Consider the following 16925-nt stretch of genomic DNA (forward strand, 5'->3'; position numbering starts at 1 on the left):
CTTAGCTTTTTGCATTGTAGAGAAGTAGTGAGCAGTTATCAATTTTATGGTCACAGAGCGTGAAATATCTTGAAATACAAATAAAGTTGCAACAGTATGCCTGTATTGGCGAGATAAGAGTGTATGAGTGGACAGAGATGTTTGAAAGTGGACGAACAATAATTTATGACGGGATGGCTGCCATCAATGAAAAGGAGGTTGTGCTGATTCAATTAATCGTCAGAACAGCTGCATTTCTTTGGACGTTCTGACTATGGAACTGGATATCAATATCGGATATGTCCATACCACCGTTACAGAGATTCTTAAATACCGCAAGTAGAATGCATGGTATGTGCTGATGATATGGCGTTGTTAGCAGAAGAGACGGTGATACTAAGGGATAAGTTACTGGAGCTAAATGACAGCTGTGAGCAGAATGGGATGAAGGTAAATGCAAATAAGACGAAGACCATGGTTGTCACAAGGAAAATAAAGAAGGTAAACTTGCGAATTCTAAATGATGCAGTGGACAGCTTCAGATACTTGGGATGCACTATAAGCAGTAACATGAGCTGCAGCCAGGAAGTCAAGAGGAGGATAGCAATGGCAAAGGAAGCTTTTAATAGAAAAAGGAGCATCATCTACGGACCTCTGGAAAAGGAACTAAGGAAGAGACTAGTGAAGTGCTTTGTGTGGAGTGTGGCATTGTATGGGGCAGAAATATGGACATTACGACGAAGTGAAGAGAAGTGAATAGAAGCATTTGAAATGTGGATATGGAAAAGAATGGAGCGTGTGAAGAAAGAATGATGCTGAAACTGATCGGGAAGAGAAAAAGGAATTGGTTGGGTCACTGGCTAGAAGAAACTGCCTACTGAAGGATGCACTGGAAGGAATGGTGACCGGGAGAAGAGTTCAGGGTAGAAGAAGATATCAGATGACAGAAAACATTAAGATATATGCCTCATATGTGGAGACTAAAAGAAAGGCAGAAAATATGAAATATTGTAGAATGTTGGGTTTGCAGTGAAAGACCTGCCCATGGGCAGAACACGTATGTATGTATGTATGTATGTATGTATGTATGTATGTATGTATGTATGTAGTTGTTTTCTAATGCCAGGCGTTTGACAGTAAAGTCATTTGACCTCTTGCACTCCAATATTTTTCAAAGATATTATCATGACCAGCCACTGAAGCACAGATTTTGAGGTGTTCCGAATCCATTTCTTGGTTTGAGTTGCACAATGGGCAATTAGGGGACTGATATATTCCAATTCTATGCAGGTGTTTGGCCAAACAATCATGCCCTGCTGCCAATCTAAATGCAGCTACAGACGATTTTCGTGGTAAATTGGGAATTAACTGTGGATTTTTTTGATGCAGAGAGTTCGTATGTATGTATGTATGTATGTATGTATGTATGTATGTATGTATGTATGTATGCATGGTAGGTCCAGGAAGCCCCAATGGTCGAGATGGAATATGTGAACAAAGCAGAGTTTGCAGAGAGTTTTTTTCGAAGTACTCTCATTTCCATCATTCCATTGACACTCTCCACCAACCCCTCATTTCATCTATCACCTGCAATATACTTAAAAATAGGCTGGGGTGAAATCTTTGGGTAGTATGAATGTCTGATGCTGACATAGGAAGAACCTGAGACCCTGGGGCTTAATAGAGGATGGGACATGCCTGTGTTAGCAGTGAGGCAGGGTGGCTCACCTATCAGCATCAGATTCACAAATGCCACCTAGGTCAGCTGTCGGATTTGGACAATTATCGCATATAGAGGGCACACAATGGACCAAAGCAAGTCTAAGCGTAAGGATACATCCCAAGTCCAGCTTTCGAAAAGCCAAGCTAAGTCACGTCAATACATGATGGATGCCCAGAATGCTGCATGATGAGCACAACATGGATCATGTGCAGACTTGCGTAGTCTTTGTGTCGCAGTATAATGCTGAAGAAGAAATGATCTGACAGGTATTGTCATAAAGAACGAAGCCTGGATGCTTAATTATGAGTCCTAAAATAAGTGGGTAGACTTCAGAATGGCAGCACACATCTTTCCTTGCCAACAGAAGTTCAAGTCTCAACCTTCTGCCTTCTCTTTTGGGATATAAATGGACCAATTCTGAAGCACTATCAGCAAAGGGGCAATACAGTGAATAGTGCCCAGTACAGGTTAATACTGGAGCAGCTTAAGACAACAATAATACAACCACTGCAGAGGATTTTGTCTAACTCTCTTCCATGATAATATATGTCCCTATACTGCTGCTGGAACTGTTGTCACCATTCCTAAATTAAAATTTTAGATCTTACAATATCTCCCATACATCTCTAACCTTGTTCCCTCTGATTATCATGTGTTTGGACCCCTTGACAGGTGATGATGCCAAAGAAGTGGTGCGTTCCTCACTGAAGACAGAATAAAAAAAAAAAACTCTTTTTCCTGCTGGAATAAAGAAGTTGGTACAACAATGTGAGAGGAAAAAAAAGGGTAATAACGTAGAAAATGACATCATTTGTATCTGTAACTCGGGTTGTCAGGTTTTCAAACTGAAAATACGGGAGATTTTGGAAACAATTGCCAAAATTGTTCCATTAAGACACTATCAACATGTTTTACTTTTGGAGAATGTTAAGTAAGTAAGTATTAAGGAGATAGGTACAGCTTACAGCAGTAAAATTTTTCAAAATTCACAGTTTACTGTGTAGTGAGGGAGCGTTTCCCTCATAACTCATAAACTTGTTAACTTTGTCATGTTCTCTCTCTTTTATTTTATTGCTGAAATTCATGTTTACTATATCATGCTCTTTCAACTACATTCCTTAATAAATAATATATTTTTTTTTATTTTGTGTTAGAAGAAAATACTGATATTTCACCATTTTCTTAAATAAATTTATTTTTTATCAGGCAATTTTCATTATTGTACAAGATACAGTAATGGAGGAAAAAATGTTAAATATTTTCAAAAATTTTACTGCTGTAAGCTGTACATAACCCCTTAATTCATCATCATATGTATTCATCCTTCCTTGACACATGGTGATCTGTTATTGTTACTCATTCACTCGTCTCCATCTTTTCACTCTATAGATACCTCTGCTATTTCTTTCCCCCACTGTTACACAATTTCCTTAGATTATACACTGGCTTTTCTTTACTATTACTCCCTCGTTTCCCACTACTTGCTCTATTCATATTCTCTATACATCCCCTACTTTTTTTCACCACCTCTACATCCCCCCCCCCCCTAACTTCTTTCCCTGCTGGCCTACATCTTCAAGGATAACTGAATTATAATAACAGCTCAACATTTTCAATTTGCTGTTACTATTTTGAACACCTTCCTATATTTAAAGTACGAATATTATAGAGAATTTTGGTGATAATTAATTGTAATGTCAACAGCAGTAATAATTTTAAAGACATACAAAGTGACTGTTGTTAAATAAAGCTACTTACAACTCACGTGAACTGCCAAGATAAGTTTTACTGAACTGTCTCCACGATCATGCTACTAAATTACATTTTTCACAATCAATCTTTTCACAATAAATACATGTCAGTACTCTGTATTTGCTATTCCCTTCTAGTCTACTTTCCTCTCACGCCCAATAAACTACTTCCTGTTTCATCAGTTTAAAAACTGGAGACCAGAATGGGTCAGTCATTTTTTCTAAAAATGAAAAAATGACTTTCTAAATCTAGGTTTTTTCACTATGCATCAGTTGCAGCTTGTATGACAAGTAAGATAGTAAGAGGAAAAAGAATAAAGTGCATAATCGTAATATTTGCTGATGATATGGCATTGTTAGCAGACAAGGAGGTGTTATTAAGGGATATGCTACTGGAGCTAAATGATGGCTCTTAGCAATATGAAATGAAGATAAATGCAAATAAGACGAAGACCATGGTTATCAGAAGAAAAGTAAAGAAAGTAAACGTGCGAATTCAAAATGAGGCAGTAGAATAAGTGGACAGCTTCAAATGCTTGGGATGTACTATAAGTAGTAGGGGAGACTTGTACCTATGAACACTTTCCACATTTTATTTTTTTTTTTTTAATTTTGGGAAATGAAATTTTTTAAATGAAAAAATGCTTGAAATAATTATTGAACATTCCTTTACAACTTCCTGCATGTATTTTCCTGTTCTACAGATCTATTAAGGATGAAAAAAATAAAATGAAGGGATATGTAATATGTTCAAAGGTACAACAGGTTCATGTACCTTGGAACATACCCTCTTGTAAGTTAAAACACACGGAATATATGTGGGAATATAGCTGTAAGAACTAACAATCATATTTAAAATATATATGCAATCATAAACCAGAGCAGGCTTCTCTGATTGAGATTTTATTTCCTGGAGGAGCAATAACTGCTTCAACAGCTTTCTTCAAGGTATTCGGATCAATTGGGGGCCTCTTAACTCCAGACTTACTTCTTGAAATGAACTTATAATAAATAAATAAATAAATAAATAAATAAATATATATATATATATATATATATATATATATATATATATATATATATATATATATATATATATATAAACCAATAGTATCGTGTACCTTCAAACATTTTCCATAGTAAAAATGTTTTGTGTTCGAAGGTACAAGAGGGTGCACGTTTAAACAAATGTGGCTCCCAAAACTAGAGATTCGAATAAATCATGGAAATTAAAATATGTTATTACTCACCAGATGATAGGGAACACACTGTACTTGATTGATAGTAACAAATACAATCTGATGTGTTAGAAAACATATATCGATGAACGAAATGTTTACTTTTGGCATTAAAAATATATTTTATCCACAGAACTCACACTTTGCAATAAATCAAACCGAAACTACGACCAGAGCTATTTCGCAGCTTTCTCTAAAATCTATTTCCGTTTAAGTCCTCTAGGTAGTAGCAAAAATTAAAAAACAAAAAAATGTTCAAAGGTACACTATGCTAACGGTACAACAATCTTCCCTAACATGAACTGCTGACAGGAAATCAAAAGGAGGATAGTAATGGCAAAGGAAGCTTTTAATAGAAACAGAAGCATATTCTGCGGACTTCTGGAAAAGAAACTAAGAAAGAGACTAGTGAAGTACTTTGTGTGGAGTGTGGCATTGTATGGGACAGAAACCTGGACATTACGATGAAGTGAAGAGAAACGACTAGGAGCATTTAAAATGTGGATATGGAGAAGGATGGAGCTTGTGAAATGAGTAGACTAAGAAATGAAGCTATGCTAGAAAGAGTGAACGAAGAAAGAATGGTGCTGGAACTGATCAGGAAGAGGAAAAGAAATTGGCTGGCTAAGAAGAAACTACCTACTCTAGGATGCACTGAAAGGAATAGTTAACAGGAGAAAAGATCGGGGCAGAAGAAGATATCAGATAATAGACAACATTAAGACATATGGATTGTATTCAAAGAATAAGAGGAAGACAGAAATTAGGGAAGATTGGAGAATGCTGGTTTGCAGTGAAAGACTTGCCCTTGGACAGAAAACTATGAATGAATGAGAGTCATTTTTAACAGATCTTAAAAACTGCATGTATCTCTTATTTGTTTTTACTTTCTCATCTTACTAAATACAAAGAGAAGATAATGTGATGATGCAAAATATCAATTTAGAGATATTTACAGAAATACATGTTTTCAGCATCCCTGATAGTGGTACAGTGGTTTCTGGCATTCCATCTATCTCCATCTGTGTACAGGAATTTCTCCTCTCCGGTTGGAGTTTCTTCAGATTCAGATTCAGTATCTACAAGTTGATTTATCCAGAAATAATGAACATGAAATATAATAAATTATAGTAAAACATTAATTAGGCTTAACTTGAAATAAGAAAGAACATGCAACAGTTCACTCCATTTCAAAGAAAACGATTTCCAGAATAAATATGGGAAATGCGTGTTATTACTGGTTGAGAAGCTTTTGTCATCTAGTCTGCTGTCAAAGAATCTGAAAGTTAGAATTTATAAAACAGTTATATTACCGGTTGTTCTGTATGGTTGTGAAACTGGACTCTCACTTTGAGAGAGGAACAGAGATTAAGGCCGTTTGAGAATAAGGTTCTTAGGAAAATATTTGGGGCTAAAAGGGATGAAGTTATAGGAGAATAGAGAAAATTACACAATGCAGAACTGCATACATTGTATTCTTCACCTGACATAATTAGGAACATTAAATCCAGACGTTTTAGATGGGCAGTGCATTTAGCATGTATGGGCAAATCCAGAAATGCATATAGAATGTTAGTTGGGAGGCCAGAGGGAAAAAGATCTTTGGGGAGGCCGAGACATAGATGGAAGGATAATATAAAAATGGATTTGAAAGAGGTGGGATATAGTGATAGAGACTGGAATGATCTTGCACAGAATAGGGACCAATGGCGGGCTTATGTGAGGGCAGCAATGAACCTGCGGGTTCCTTAAAAGCCATTTGTAAGTAAGTATACATATTTCTTTGAGTATTGCTCTAAATCAGTCATTTTCACTAATGTGTCAAGAGAAAATGAAAACAGTGAAGGTTGTCATAGCAAAATTAGAAAAATAATAATGTGAAATGAGTAGTAAAGAAAAAATAAACATACAAGAGCCAACTTTCAGTGAAAGCAGCACAAGTCAACATTCAGTTCATCAGTGCAAATGTATGATCAGCAGACAAGAGAATAACTGATGCGTGCCAGAGTTGCCAGATCAGTAAAGTTAGAATTACACCTAGAACTGCTAACATATAACCCACTAAAATATAACAAGAAAATAAAAAATGTGTTAATGTCTTCAATTTGATTAAATAAATTTATAGCCTATGTGTATGAATCAATCAGCCTATATTACCTCTGATTGAGGTTCTGGCTAATATGTATATAATTATATTATCAGGCAGTACATCTCACTTGGCGATATGTCAGAGAAACAACAATTGTTTGTATGTATCTGAAGTCTGATTAGTGGAATATGTAGTTAATCGGTGATGTATGCATTGGAGGGGGAAAGGAACTGGCCATTATCTCCTGGCTTAGTTGCCTCATGAGTGATGCCTTATTGGTGTTACTTATGAGGTTCAAACCTGTTTTCGGACAGTTGACTAAACAACATAGCCTATATGTATACAGGGTTATTCAAAAACAAAGAGCAGATTTCAAATATTTATTTTAAACAAACTAGGCTATAACAGTAGAAACACTTGCCGCACACCATTGGATAGAGAAAGGTTTAAAGTTTTATAGTCCATGAGGTTGCAAGCACTCAACATGCGCATCATGTGTTGCGCAACAAACATCAAAACGATGGTCCATTTCTTGCCACACAAGAATCAACTGGTCCCTAGTTATGGAATTCACAGCTTCAACAATTCGATATCGTAGACCTTGAAGAGTAGCAGGGAGGTGTGGTACAAACATCCTGTCTTTTATGTACCCCACAGATAAAAATCACAGGGAGTAAGGTCGGGGGACCTGGGGGGCCACACACGATGAACACGATCTTCTCCACCTCTTCCAATCCAACACCTTGGAATGGTGTCTTTCGGATAATGATCCACTAAAAAAAAAGTTCATACACTTTCTTTACAGAAACGGCGCAAAAAACATTCACCTTCAGTGAGTTCTTGCATGTTTGACAACTACGCAAGGATTTTCAGTCCCTCAAATTCGGACTGGCGAGTAACTGCGGTGGACAGGCTGTTGCTGTTTCCCCTTTGCTTATGACCCCGGATCAAGTATCACGTGTAATCAAATGTTAAAAAAAAATTGAATCTTCCACTATCCATTGGTGTGCGGTAAATGCTTCTAGTGTTTATACTTCGTTTAAAATAAATATTTGAAATCTGCTCTTTCTTTCTGAATGGCCCTGTATATTTTTTCTTATTTATTTCGTTTTTTTTTCTCCATAAATTGTCCTACTTGATTTGCGTATGATATTATTCTTCTCTATGTTAATATCATATTACGTGATTCCATTGTAGCTGTTATTTTATTTTAGTTTATATTTTATTTTATGTCTATATTCCCTTTATGTTAAAAATATATCTGAACTGCAACTGAACACGAGCACTGCTTATTTGGTCCTCAAACTGATTAATATTACTGCATCCTCTTTTTTTTTATACTTAAGTATTATTTTATTCTATTTCTATTGTTATATATTCTGTTTTTGTATTCGTGTATTTTTTTGTATGTTTTTGTTTTCTAATGCCAGGCGTTTGACAATAAAGTCATTTGACCTCTTGCACTCCAATATTTTTCAAAGATATTATCATGGCCAGCCACTGAAGCACAGATTTTGAGGTGTTCCGAATCCATTTCTTGGTTTGAGTTGCACAATGGGCAGTTAGGGGACTGATATATTCCAATTCTATGCAGGTGTTTGGCCAAACAATCATGGCCAGTTGCCAATCTAAATGCAGCTACAGACGATTTTCGTGGTAAATCGGGAATTAACTGTGGCTTTTGATGCAGAGAGTTCCATTTTTTCCCTTGAGATTGTGTTATCAAATTTTGTTTGGTGAAGTCTAAGTATGTAGATTTAATAAATCTTTTCACAGAGTAATACGTAGATTATTTTTTTTGTATATATTTACAATATGTAATACGTAAATTAGCAATGGAAAAATTCAAAGTCTCATTAAGTTAAAGTTGTGTTTAATTTTAATATGTAGAATAAATTGATGACATATCCTGTACCAATCTTGAATTGAAATGAATTTGAATTTAAGGAACGGGGCACTATGACCCATCACTGCAAAGTTGTTAGATCTAGGCGCATTCCCATACCCACACTGACTGACCACATTAAGGTTCACTGCATACTCAAGTTCCTACCAGGCAACTCCACTCGTCCCTAGGCCAGCCCCCTCCATGTGTCACCTGCCGGCATTTGGGGAATGCTGTGGAATGATGATGGAATGTTTATGGAATAATGTAGAGCCTAATGGGAGAGTGTCAATAAAATTCCCAATTGCGATCTTTTCCGCCACAAGTGTCACTATGGCCCAACCTTAAAAAATAACATACTTCACGTAGTTTTATATAAAAAAATCCCCCCCCCCCAAGTTAGAAACCATTGGTTTAGATTATATAAGCGTGCCACGGGATTTTAAATTACAACCTTAGTGCCACATGTTGAAAAATGCTGCTCTAATTAAATACTTTTGCATGCAATATATTTATTTACACACAACATTCCTTTCTATAAAGTAAAAAATGCTGATGACGTTGTATTGGTGTTTATGCAATAATTTCCAAAATCTCCTTCATTTTCAGTTTAAAATCCTGGCAATCCTATTTTCGTAACACTCATTTTTTCGGAATATATACTACATTTCTTTCACATGTTGAAATTAGGTTATCTTGTTGACTAGTTTCAGCCTGTTGTAGACTATTCTCAGAACTGGGTGGTCCTGGTTTTCGCGCCTTCTGATTATGCTTCCTGTGGGGGTGTGTTTATGTAGTGTAATGTGGAGTCAAAAAGTGTGTGTGTTCTGAAATTGAGTTGTGTGTTGAGGATTTCATGGGGGTGTGTTTTTGTGTGTGTGTTCTGAAATTGAGTTGTGTGTTGAGGATTTCATGGGGGTGTGTTTTTGTGTGTGTGTTCTGAAATTGAGTTGTGTGTTGAGGATTTCATGGGAGTGTGTTTTTGTATATTTTATATTGTTTTAGTGTGTTTAGTTTCTGGTTTTTTGGTTGGATATGTAGAACCACCTAGTTCTGAGATAGCCTACAACAGGCTGAAACTAGTGAACAAGGTAACCTAATTTTAACACGTGAAAGAAATAGTATACATTCCGAAGTGATATAGTGTTAGAAGTTGTGTAATCAAGATGTATAGGCCCTACTCATTTTTTATTAACTATCCAATTTACACAGATACACAACAAGCTAGGAACAGCTATCACTCTACAGAACTTCATCTTTCTTTTCAATTCTTGCTTTTTTCAGCAATATATTTATGCCCTACCACGTATCTCTAAAAAGTAGGCATTCTTACATTAAAAAAATGCAAAAAAAATCACTAAAATTGACTGAAATTCCCAAATTACCTTCAGAAATGCAAAACAGTTCTACCATGTTCTGCAAAAGGAAGAGAATGTCTTATTTTGCAAAGCACTGCTTTGTATGTAACTAGAAAATAATGCAAAAGATACTCACATACAATGCCATAAGTACCTTCTCCAATTCTGTTTAACTTCTCAAATTCTGATACAAAGCGACACCTGCCAAGCTGAAAAGAAAAAAAAAAATGTTTTCAATACAATGCTCAAACTTAATTTTTTTAAATAATGTTGTTGTTTTCTAATGCCAGGCATTTGACAATGAAGCCATTTGACCTCTTGCACTCCAATATTTTTCAAAGATATTATCATGACCAGCCACTGAAGCACAGATTTTGAGATGTTCCGAATCCATTTCTTGGTTTGAGTTGCACAATGGACAGTTAGGGGACTGATATATTCCAATTCTATGCAGGTGTTTGGCCAAACAATCATGGCCTGTTGCCAATCTAAATGCAGCTACAGACGATTTTCGTGGTAAATCGGGAATTAACTGTGGATTAAAATAATGTTTTACAACACATACAGCACCCAGACACTCCAATGAAGAAAAAGCAACTTTGTGGTTTTGGATACTCTGCAGGTAAGATCATACTGCCAGTATGAAATAGTTACAGTCAGTGGCGATTTCTATTAAGGAGCACAGGAGCAGTGCACCACCTCTTCAAATAACACATGTTTTTAAATTTATATCAATGAGCTGCAGTAGACTGTGTGAGCCACATAATTCTTTATTATAATACTATGTAAAAATAACACTGCACGTGTAGGCCTACTGTTTTTGTTGACGCCTGGGACTTTGTTTCCCGCTCGACACTTGCGGCACACTGTTCCATTCGAGCATGCGCAGTAGTACTGTTTCACTGGCAGGCTTTGGAGCATGGTAGGGAGGCAATACAATGTGCATAAGAGGGGTTAGGAGCACTTTCAGATGTGTTCTCAAGCTCGTTCCATCATAAATGTTACAATGAATAGTGTGCAAAATCTTTTAAATGTGTAATTTTCTATTAGACTTTTCACGAAAAGATCAAAATAAAGAAGATGGGTAGACCTACACATGAATTAAAATTATAAGTGACGAAGAACAGTAATAGAGAAGTGACAAGAAAATTCAACATTCGGACTTACGAGAAATGCAATATGTGGCTGCAATATAAAAGACGCTGTATTTTGTTTTCCTTGCCTATTGTTCGACGGAGAACATTTATTAACAAAAATAAGTACGTTTTATGAATTTTATTTATTTTTCTGTTAGAATTTAGGACTGTGCGTAGTAACTAAATAATTTTGATTATCGTTCTGCGGATATCTGCACACATCAACAATAATGTTAAATTAGCAGTGTTGGGTCAAACAAATATACAGACACAATTGGATTCAATTGGATTGTTGAACTTCACAATGATAAAGTTACCAAGAACATTTGTGCGTGCGTTTTTGTGGAGCTTTTGAGTTGGCTTTAAGAGATCATGAAGACGGAAACTCATCTTTAAACGTTAGTAATTTTCTTGGCCTCATCAATTTCAGTTCTGAATTAGACGCACTCTTAAGGAACATTTGGAAAGAGGAACAGTGTTCAAGAGCACATCAAACACTATACAGCACGAAATCCTTCAAGCCATTTTGGATGTATGCCATGACGATATTTCAAAGAAATAAAGAAAGCTGCTGACTTTTTAGCAGTTAATGCTGATGAGACGACACACGTATCGAATGCTTATGAACGTGTGAACTGTGTTATAAAATGCAATACAGTGAAAACAATATTATTTACGGTGTGCTCCAATAGAAATTGAACACTTCACTTTGCTATTACTGGACCTGCATAGGAAACTGATTAACTGCAATTTCTTGACTAACAAAATTATGTAAATCTATACCTACGTAATATATGTTAATAGTTATGTAGTACTTAGTACCAATAATAATAATAATAATAATAATAATAATAATAATAATAATAATAATAATAATAATAATAATAATAATAGTCATAATAAATATTTGTGCACCACCAGGATTATTTATCACCACACACCACTGGTTACAGTCTATACAAAACTAGAAAGGTATTGACAGTTCTCTCTCACACATGCAGGAAGGGAGTGATGTGAAGTTGTGCGGTAGTGCAGTGTGGCTCTTTGTGCCGCCTGTCTGCCTTGTCAGAACTAAGCAGCTGACAAAAAAAATCGTAAACTCATAAATTTGTATCATATGGTAGTCTTTGACCAGATTAATATAATAATAATAATAATAATAATAATAATAATAATAATAATAATAATAATAATAATAATAATAATAATAACAACAACAACAATAAAAAACGTATGAATGAATGCGAATATGGTACATAGTGTGTACGTGATAAGTTCTCTCTATTAATACCTTATGACCATTGATTTTTTTTTACTTGAAACAGAAATTATTTAAGACAGTGTGCAGAGAAGAAACACTGCCATGGAAAAGATCCGTATCTCGAAGTGAAGTTTGTAGCTTTTTTAACATAGGATGCTCCTTCCATCGGTAATATAATATACATGTTGCCAGATTGCATCCTCCTGAAAGGCATCTAAATTTGTCACCTGCTTTTCCACTTTCCTTTCCTTTCCTGGGGTTTCAAGTCGGAAAGGTCCATCCTCTTGCTCATTCAATTTAAATTTCTCCTTTCCTAATTTAGCGATGGTATTCTTTCCTATTTTGACAGCCTCTGCAGAACTATTTACCACATGTTATACAGGAATATGAAATAATCCCGCACATTACAAACCATTTCTCTCGCCTGACTTGTAAGAGGAGCACCTTTTCCATTACTTCTAGACCTCTTGTTGTCCCTTGTAGCACTTCCTTCTCCCTCTGAGCCCGTGGTTCATTTTGTGCTGCTAACTGCAAGACTGATCCCTTGCGACATTGGATAAGTGAAACACACGGACACTATAAATCGTGTTACAGATACACTCACAACTAAATTAAATTTAAAACTAAACTCAAACTAATTCCACCTTTGTCAATAACAAAATATCTACAAAAACAATAGCTACGACAGAACACCAATACTCGCTGTAACACAGTAATGAAGGTTCGACAATATGTTATGAACCCTTTGATTGTTATGGCCATGTTATTTAGGAATTAAAATTTATTACAAGCAAAAATAAGAGAGTACATTTAAGGATAAAAAATAATTAAACTTAAACATAAACTGTTTATGGCAAAAGGATAGAAACATAACTCAATCTTTTCCCACATGGTTTGAGCCAAATTCTCTTATACAAAGAGTGGCAGCGAAAAGTTACCGCACTATGCAGGGGATGTCAGGTAACAGACTGCCCGCAATCCATTGCTCAACTCACCAGTAAGCTGTTGCAGCATGGGCACTCATTCAGTTTCCTTACAGTAGGCCTAAAATTCCCGAGTTGTGGGTATGGAGTGCACAGACAGCGGGAAGTATACAGAGTGTTTAGTTAACAAGTGAAGTGTTTGTTGAGCGCACTTTATTATGTAGTGTTGCATTACTACACTTGTTATTGAACATTATTCGTATTTGCTATCAGTATGGTGACATAAATAGTATTGCACAACGGATATTTCTAGTAGAGACATTTCTCCTAAATAAGGAATCCCATGACAAGTTTCTACATCAGTTCCATGATGCTGCAATGCCTTCGAGACAATATATAACCAAGTTTTCCAGAAAATAGCGAGAAATATGGTATGTTTTAAACAAAAAGAGAGAACTACAGAAGAGAGTATTAACAGAGGAGAAGCTTGCAGATATTCAAGCAAGAATTGAAACCAACCCAAGGAAATCTTTGAGCCGATTGGCGCACAAGCATGGTATTTCACAAAGATTGGCATTACAGGGACTGGAAATGCTACACTCATTCTTACAAAGTGTCAGTGGTTCATCAGTTAACACAACGAGATCCAGCAGCACACATAAATTTCTGTTGATGGATGCTGCAATCTGTCCATGATGGTATTGTCGATCCTTCTCTTTTAATTATGATGGACGAAGCTTAAGGTATTTCCATTTAAGTGGGTAAGTGAATTCTCAGAATTCAAGGTATTGGGACACTGACAATCCTCATTTAGGGTATGAAACTCCTCTTCACGATCAGAAGTCAATGTTTGGTATGGCATTACTGCACGCAGAATCATTGGCCTTATTTTCTTTTACGATACCGTTAACTCAGAACAATATGTGTAAAACATACTGGGGAAGAAAAGCAATATGCCTACTTCCAACAGGATAACGCCACTGCTCACACAGCTCAGCATTCAATGCATGCATTAGAACAGGTGTTCGATGAGTGAATAATTAGTTGTGGACTTTGGCCCTCTCATTCCCTTAATTTAAGTGCCAGTGATCTTTATTTGTGGAGAAACAGAAAGTGTACAAGAACAATCCATACACTCTTTAAAGTCCTGGAGAATGAATCAGACGAGTGATATCTGAAATTTCAGAGGTGGAGATGCAACGAGTGTTTTGGAATTTTTGTATTGAGAACGCTGGACACCATTTTCAACAGTTGCCTTGATGAAAGGTAAGATGTACATCAGTTTTAAACTTCATTCATTCATTAGGTAACTCTTAACTAATAATTTTAGGTCTCCGTAATGAAACTGAATGTTCTCCCAAGCTACTACAGCTTACCAGTGAATCGAGCATTGGATTGCAGACAATCTGTTCCTCGACATCCTCTGCATAGTGCAGTAACTTTTCACTGCCTCTCTCTGTATTAGGTTATATACTGTATCATTTCGATAACACTCACAGATTGTTCTGCACAACAGGTCACGAGAAAAGCCGTCACTTCGGCCAGAAGAGAATTTAGTCATCTTGTGTTCTTTAGTCAGTGTCTGAAACTTGTCGAGATTAACGGATGAAATTTTCTTTACTATGACAATTCCTACACCTGTCGCATTTGCAGTTAATTGATTATTTTAAATTCTTATTTATTAAGCCACCCTCTCCATTATCAACTATGGTACACAGAAAATTTTTTACTATTTTCATCATTTTCACAGTCTGTGTCTGCAATTTCGCTCGTTTTCCAATAACAAGGTACAGTGAAACCTCAATAAGACGCGCCCGCTTATTACGCTATCCCGTGTAATACGCTTTTTTGTCTGGTCCCTGCACATTTCATATATAACGACTTTATAAAATACCCCGTTTGTTGCGCGCAAGTCCCACACAATATGCAATTTTTGTGGAATATTTTCGATGTAATTTTCAGCAATGTACTATAACAGCAATGAAACATCTTGGTCACTGAACTCGCTGGTGCCATTAACCTGAAAAGTATTTGTATTCGACCCTTTACCTGCGCATTTAAAGCTTCATACTTCATACCTTAGTATACCCCACCCTCTTGTTACACTCTCTTTTCGACTCCTTATCTGCCTGGTTAAAGCCTACATACAGTTACAATACCTCACCCTCTTGCTAACCCTCTCTCTCAAACAACATTCCTCTCTCGGCCGTAATAAAATTCTGGACATTTTTGCTGGGCAGTTTGTTGTCCTTTTGTGTATTGAAGTGTCTGTGAATGTGATTACAATGAGTGTTAAATGAAAAGCTCTTTCTGTGCCGGAAAAATTGGAAATCTTACGAAAGTACGATGAGAACAGTACTCTTACTCAGAAATACTCTCTGATTCTTTAGGAATCCCATCATCGACATTAAGAACGATAATAAAAAATCACGATTCAATCACTACAGCTGTGACGTTGGGAGGATGTAATCTCAGAAACTGAAGTGTGGTAAACATGAGGACTTGGAGAACATGCACATGGCAAACAACTATAAATGGCTTTTTTTTCGAAAGCATTAAGTACAGTACATATTGTAAATGTCTTTGACGTACAGTACAGTAATTACATAATGGAGTAATACTGTATTAGCTTTCATGAATCATGTATTTCAATAAAGAAAAATGCTAATAGATACTGTATGTAAGTCAAAATTAGTATACGCCTAATACGCGATCCCGGTTAATACGCGTTTTACACACTGTCCCTTGAACAGCGTTTTATCAGGGTTTTACTGTACTTTTTCTTATGGGGGTCTTCTGAGGTGATGGACCAGGGTTTGAATCTTCCTTTGTAGGAGTTATTTGAGGGCCAGGATTTGAATTTTCCTCTTGGCTTCTTGCCTCGCAAACTTCCACACCACTTAACCGTGACTGAAAATTGGAAGACATTGTTTCAGTCAATCACTGCACTGTACGTACGAACACTGACACAGAGCGACAGAAACTGAGAAATTTATCTTTTGGTTAGAATGTTAGATATTTGTCAATACTGCATTTTTCCTTAATGAGGGACTGGTCTCTACTGTTCCTTTGTTTGTCTCAGGGTGTCCCTTTAAATAAATGGTTGGAAAGGGGAGACTTCTTTGCAGTTTCTAGGAGAGTAGGCCTTTAAGGCTTGTCTCGAAGTATGTGAAATCCTTTCTATTGGCTGCAGGACAAAGAACCTCTTTATGGCACCTAGAACATGATATTAATTAGTTCCCTGTCTGGGAGCACACCTGTTATGTATTTTTGGTATTAATGGCAAACTTGCTGTTTTTCTAAACACGAGAAGGGAATATGATATATGAAACAGTTGGAAAAAGTAATTTTAATGCTGCCATGAAAGAATGTGATTTGTAGGAGGGGTCAATAGCAGACGGTTGCAATGAGGCATGATAACACAACAAGGAGGTTGTGTAATGGTGCATCACCACTCAAAAAACTAACTCAAAGAGATGGAAATGGTTGTCAGTTAATCAGTTTCTGTTATTGTTTGCTCCTTGTACTGTATTAACTTATAGTACTGTGTTGGTGCTGTGTTGTGTTAAATTGCATGTTGTT

The 16925-nt window shown here is 36.3% G+C and overlaps 1 protein-coding gene across 3 annotated transcripts in view; it reads right to left on the reverse strand.

Annotated features, from left to right (window-relative positions):
- The window catches only part of Cdc2rk (cyclin-dependent kinase 10), a 51543-nt gene that overhangs the window by 27179 nt on the left and 7439 nt on the right, over positions 1-16925 (reverse strand). For 2 of the 3 annotated variants that reach the window (XM_069817919.1, XM_069817918.1), the window contains exons 3-4: positions 10160-10232; positions 5648-5770 (exon numbers count right to left, since the gene is read on the reverse strand). In XM_069817919.1, coding sequence (XP_069674020.1) covers positions 5648-5770; positions 10160-10232 — 196 coding nt within the window. The remainder of the gene's footprint in view (positions 1-5647; positions 5771-10159; positions 10233-16925) is intronic. The other variant, XM_069817920.1, reaches the window with a different exon arrangement.

The sequence above is a fragment of the Periplaneta americana genome, chromosome 2 (genome assembly GCF_040183065.1).
Source record: "Periplaneta americana isolate PAMFEO1 chromosome 2, P.americana_PAMFEO1_priV1, whole genome shotgun sequence".
Taxonomy (NCBI): Eukaryota; Metazoa; Arthropoda; class Insecta; order Blattodea; family Blattidae; genus Periplaneta; species Periplaneta americana.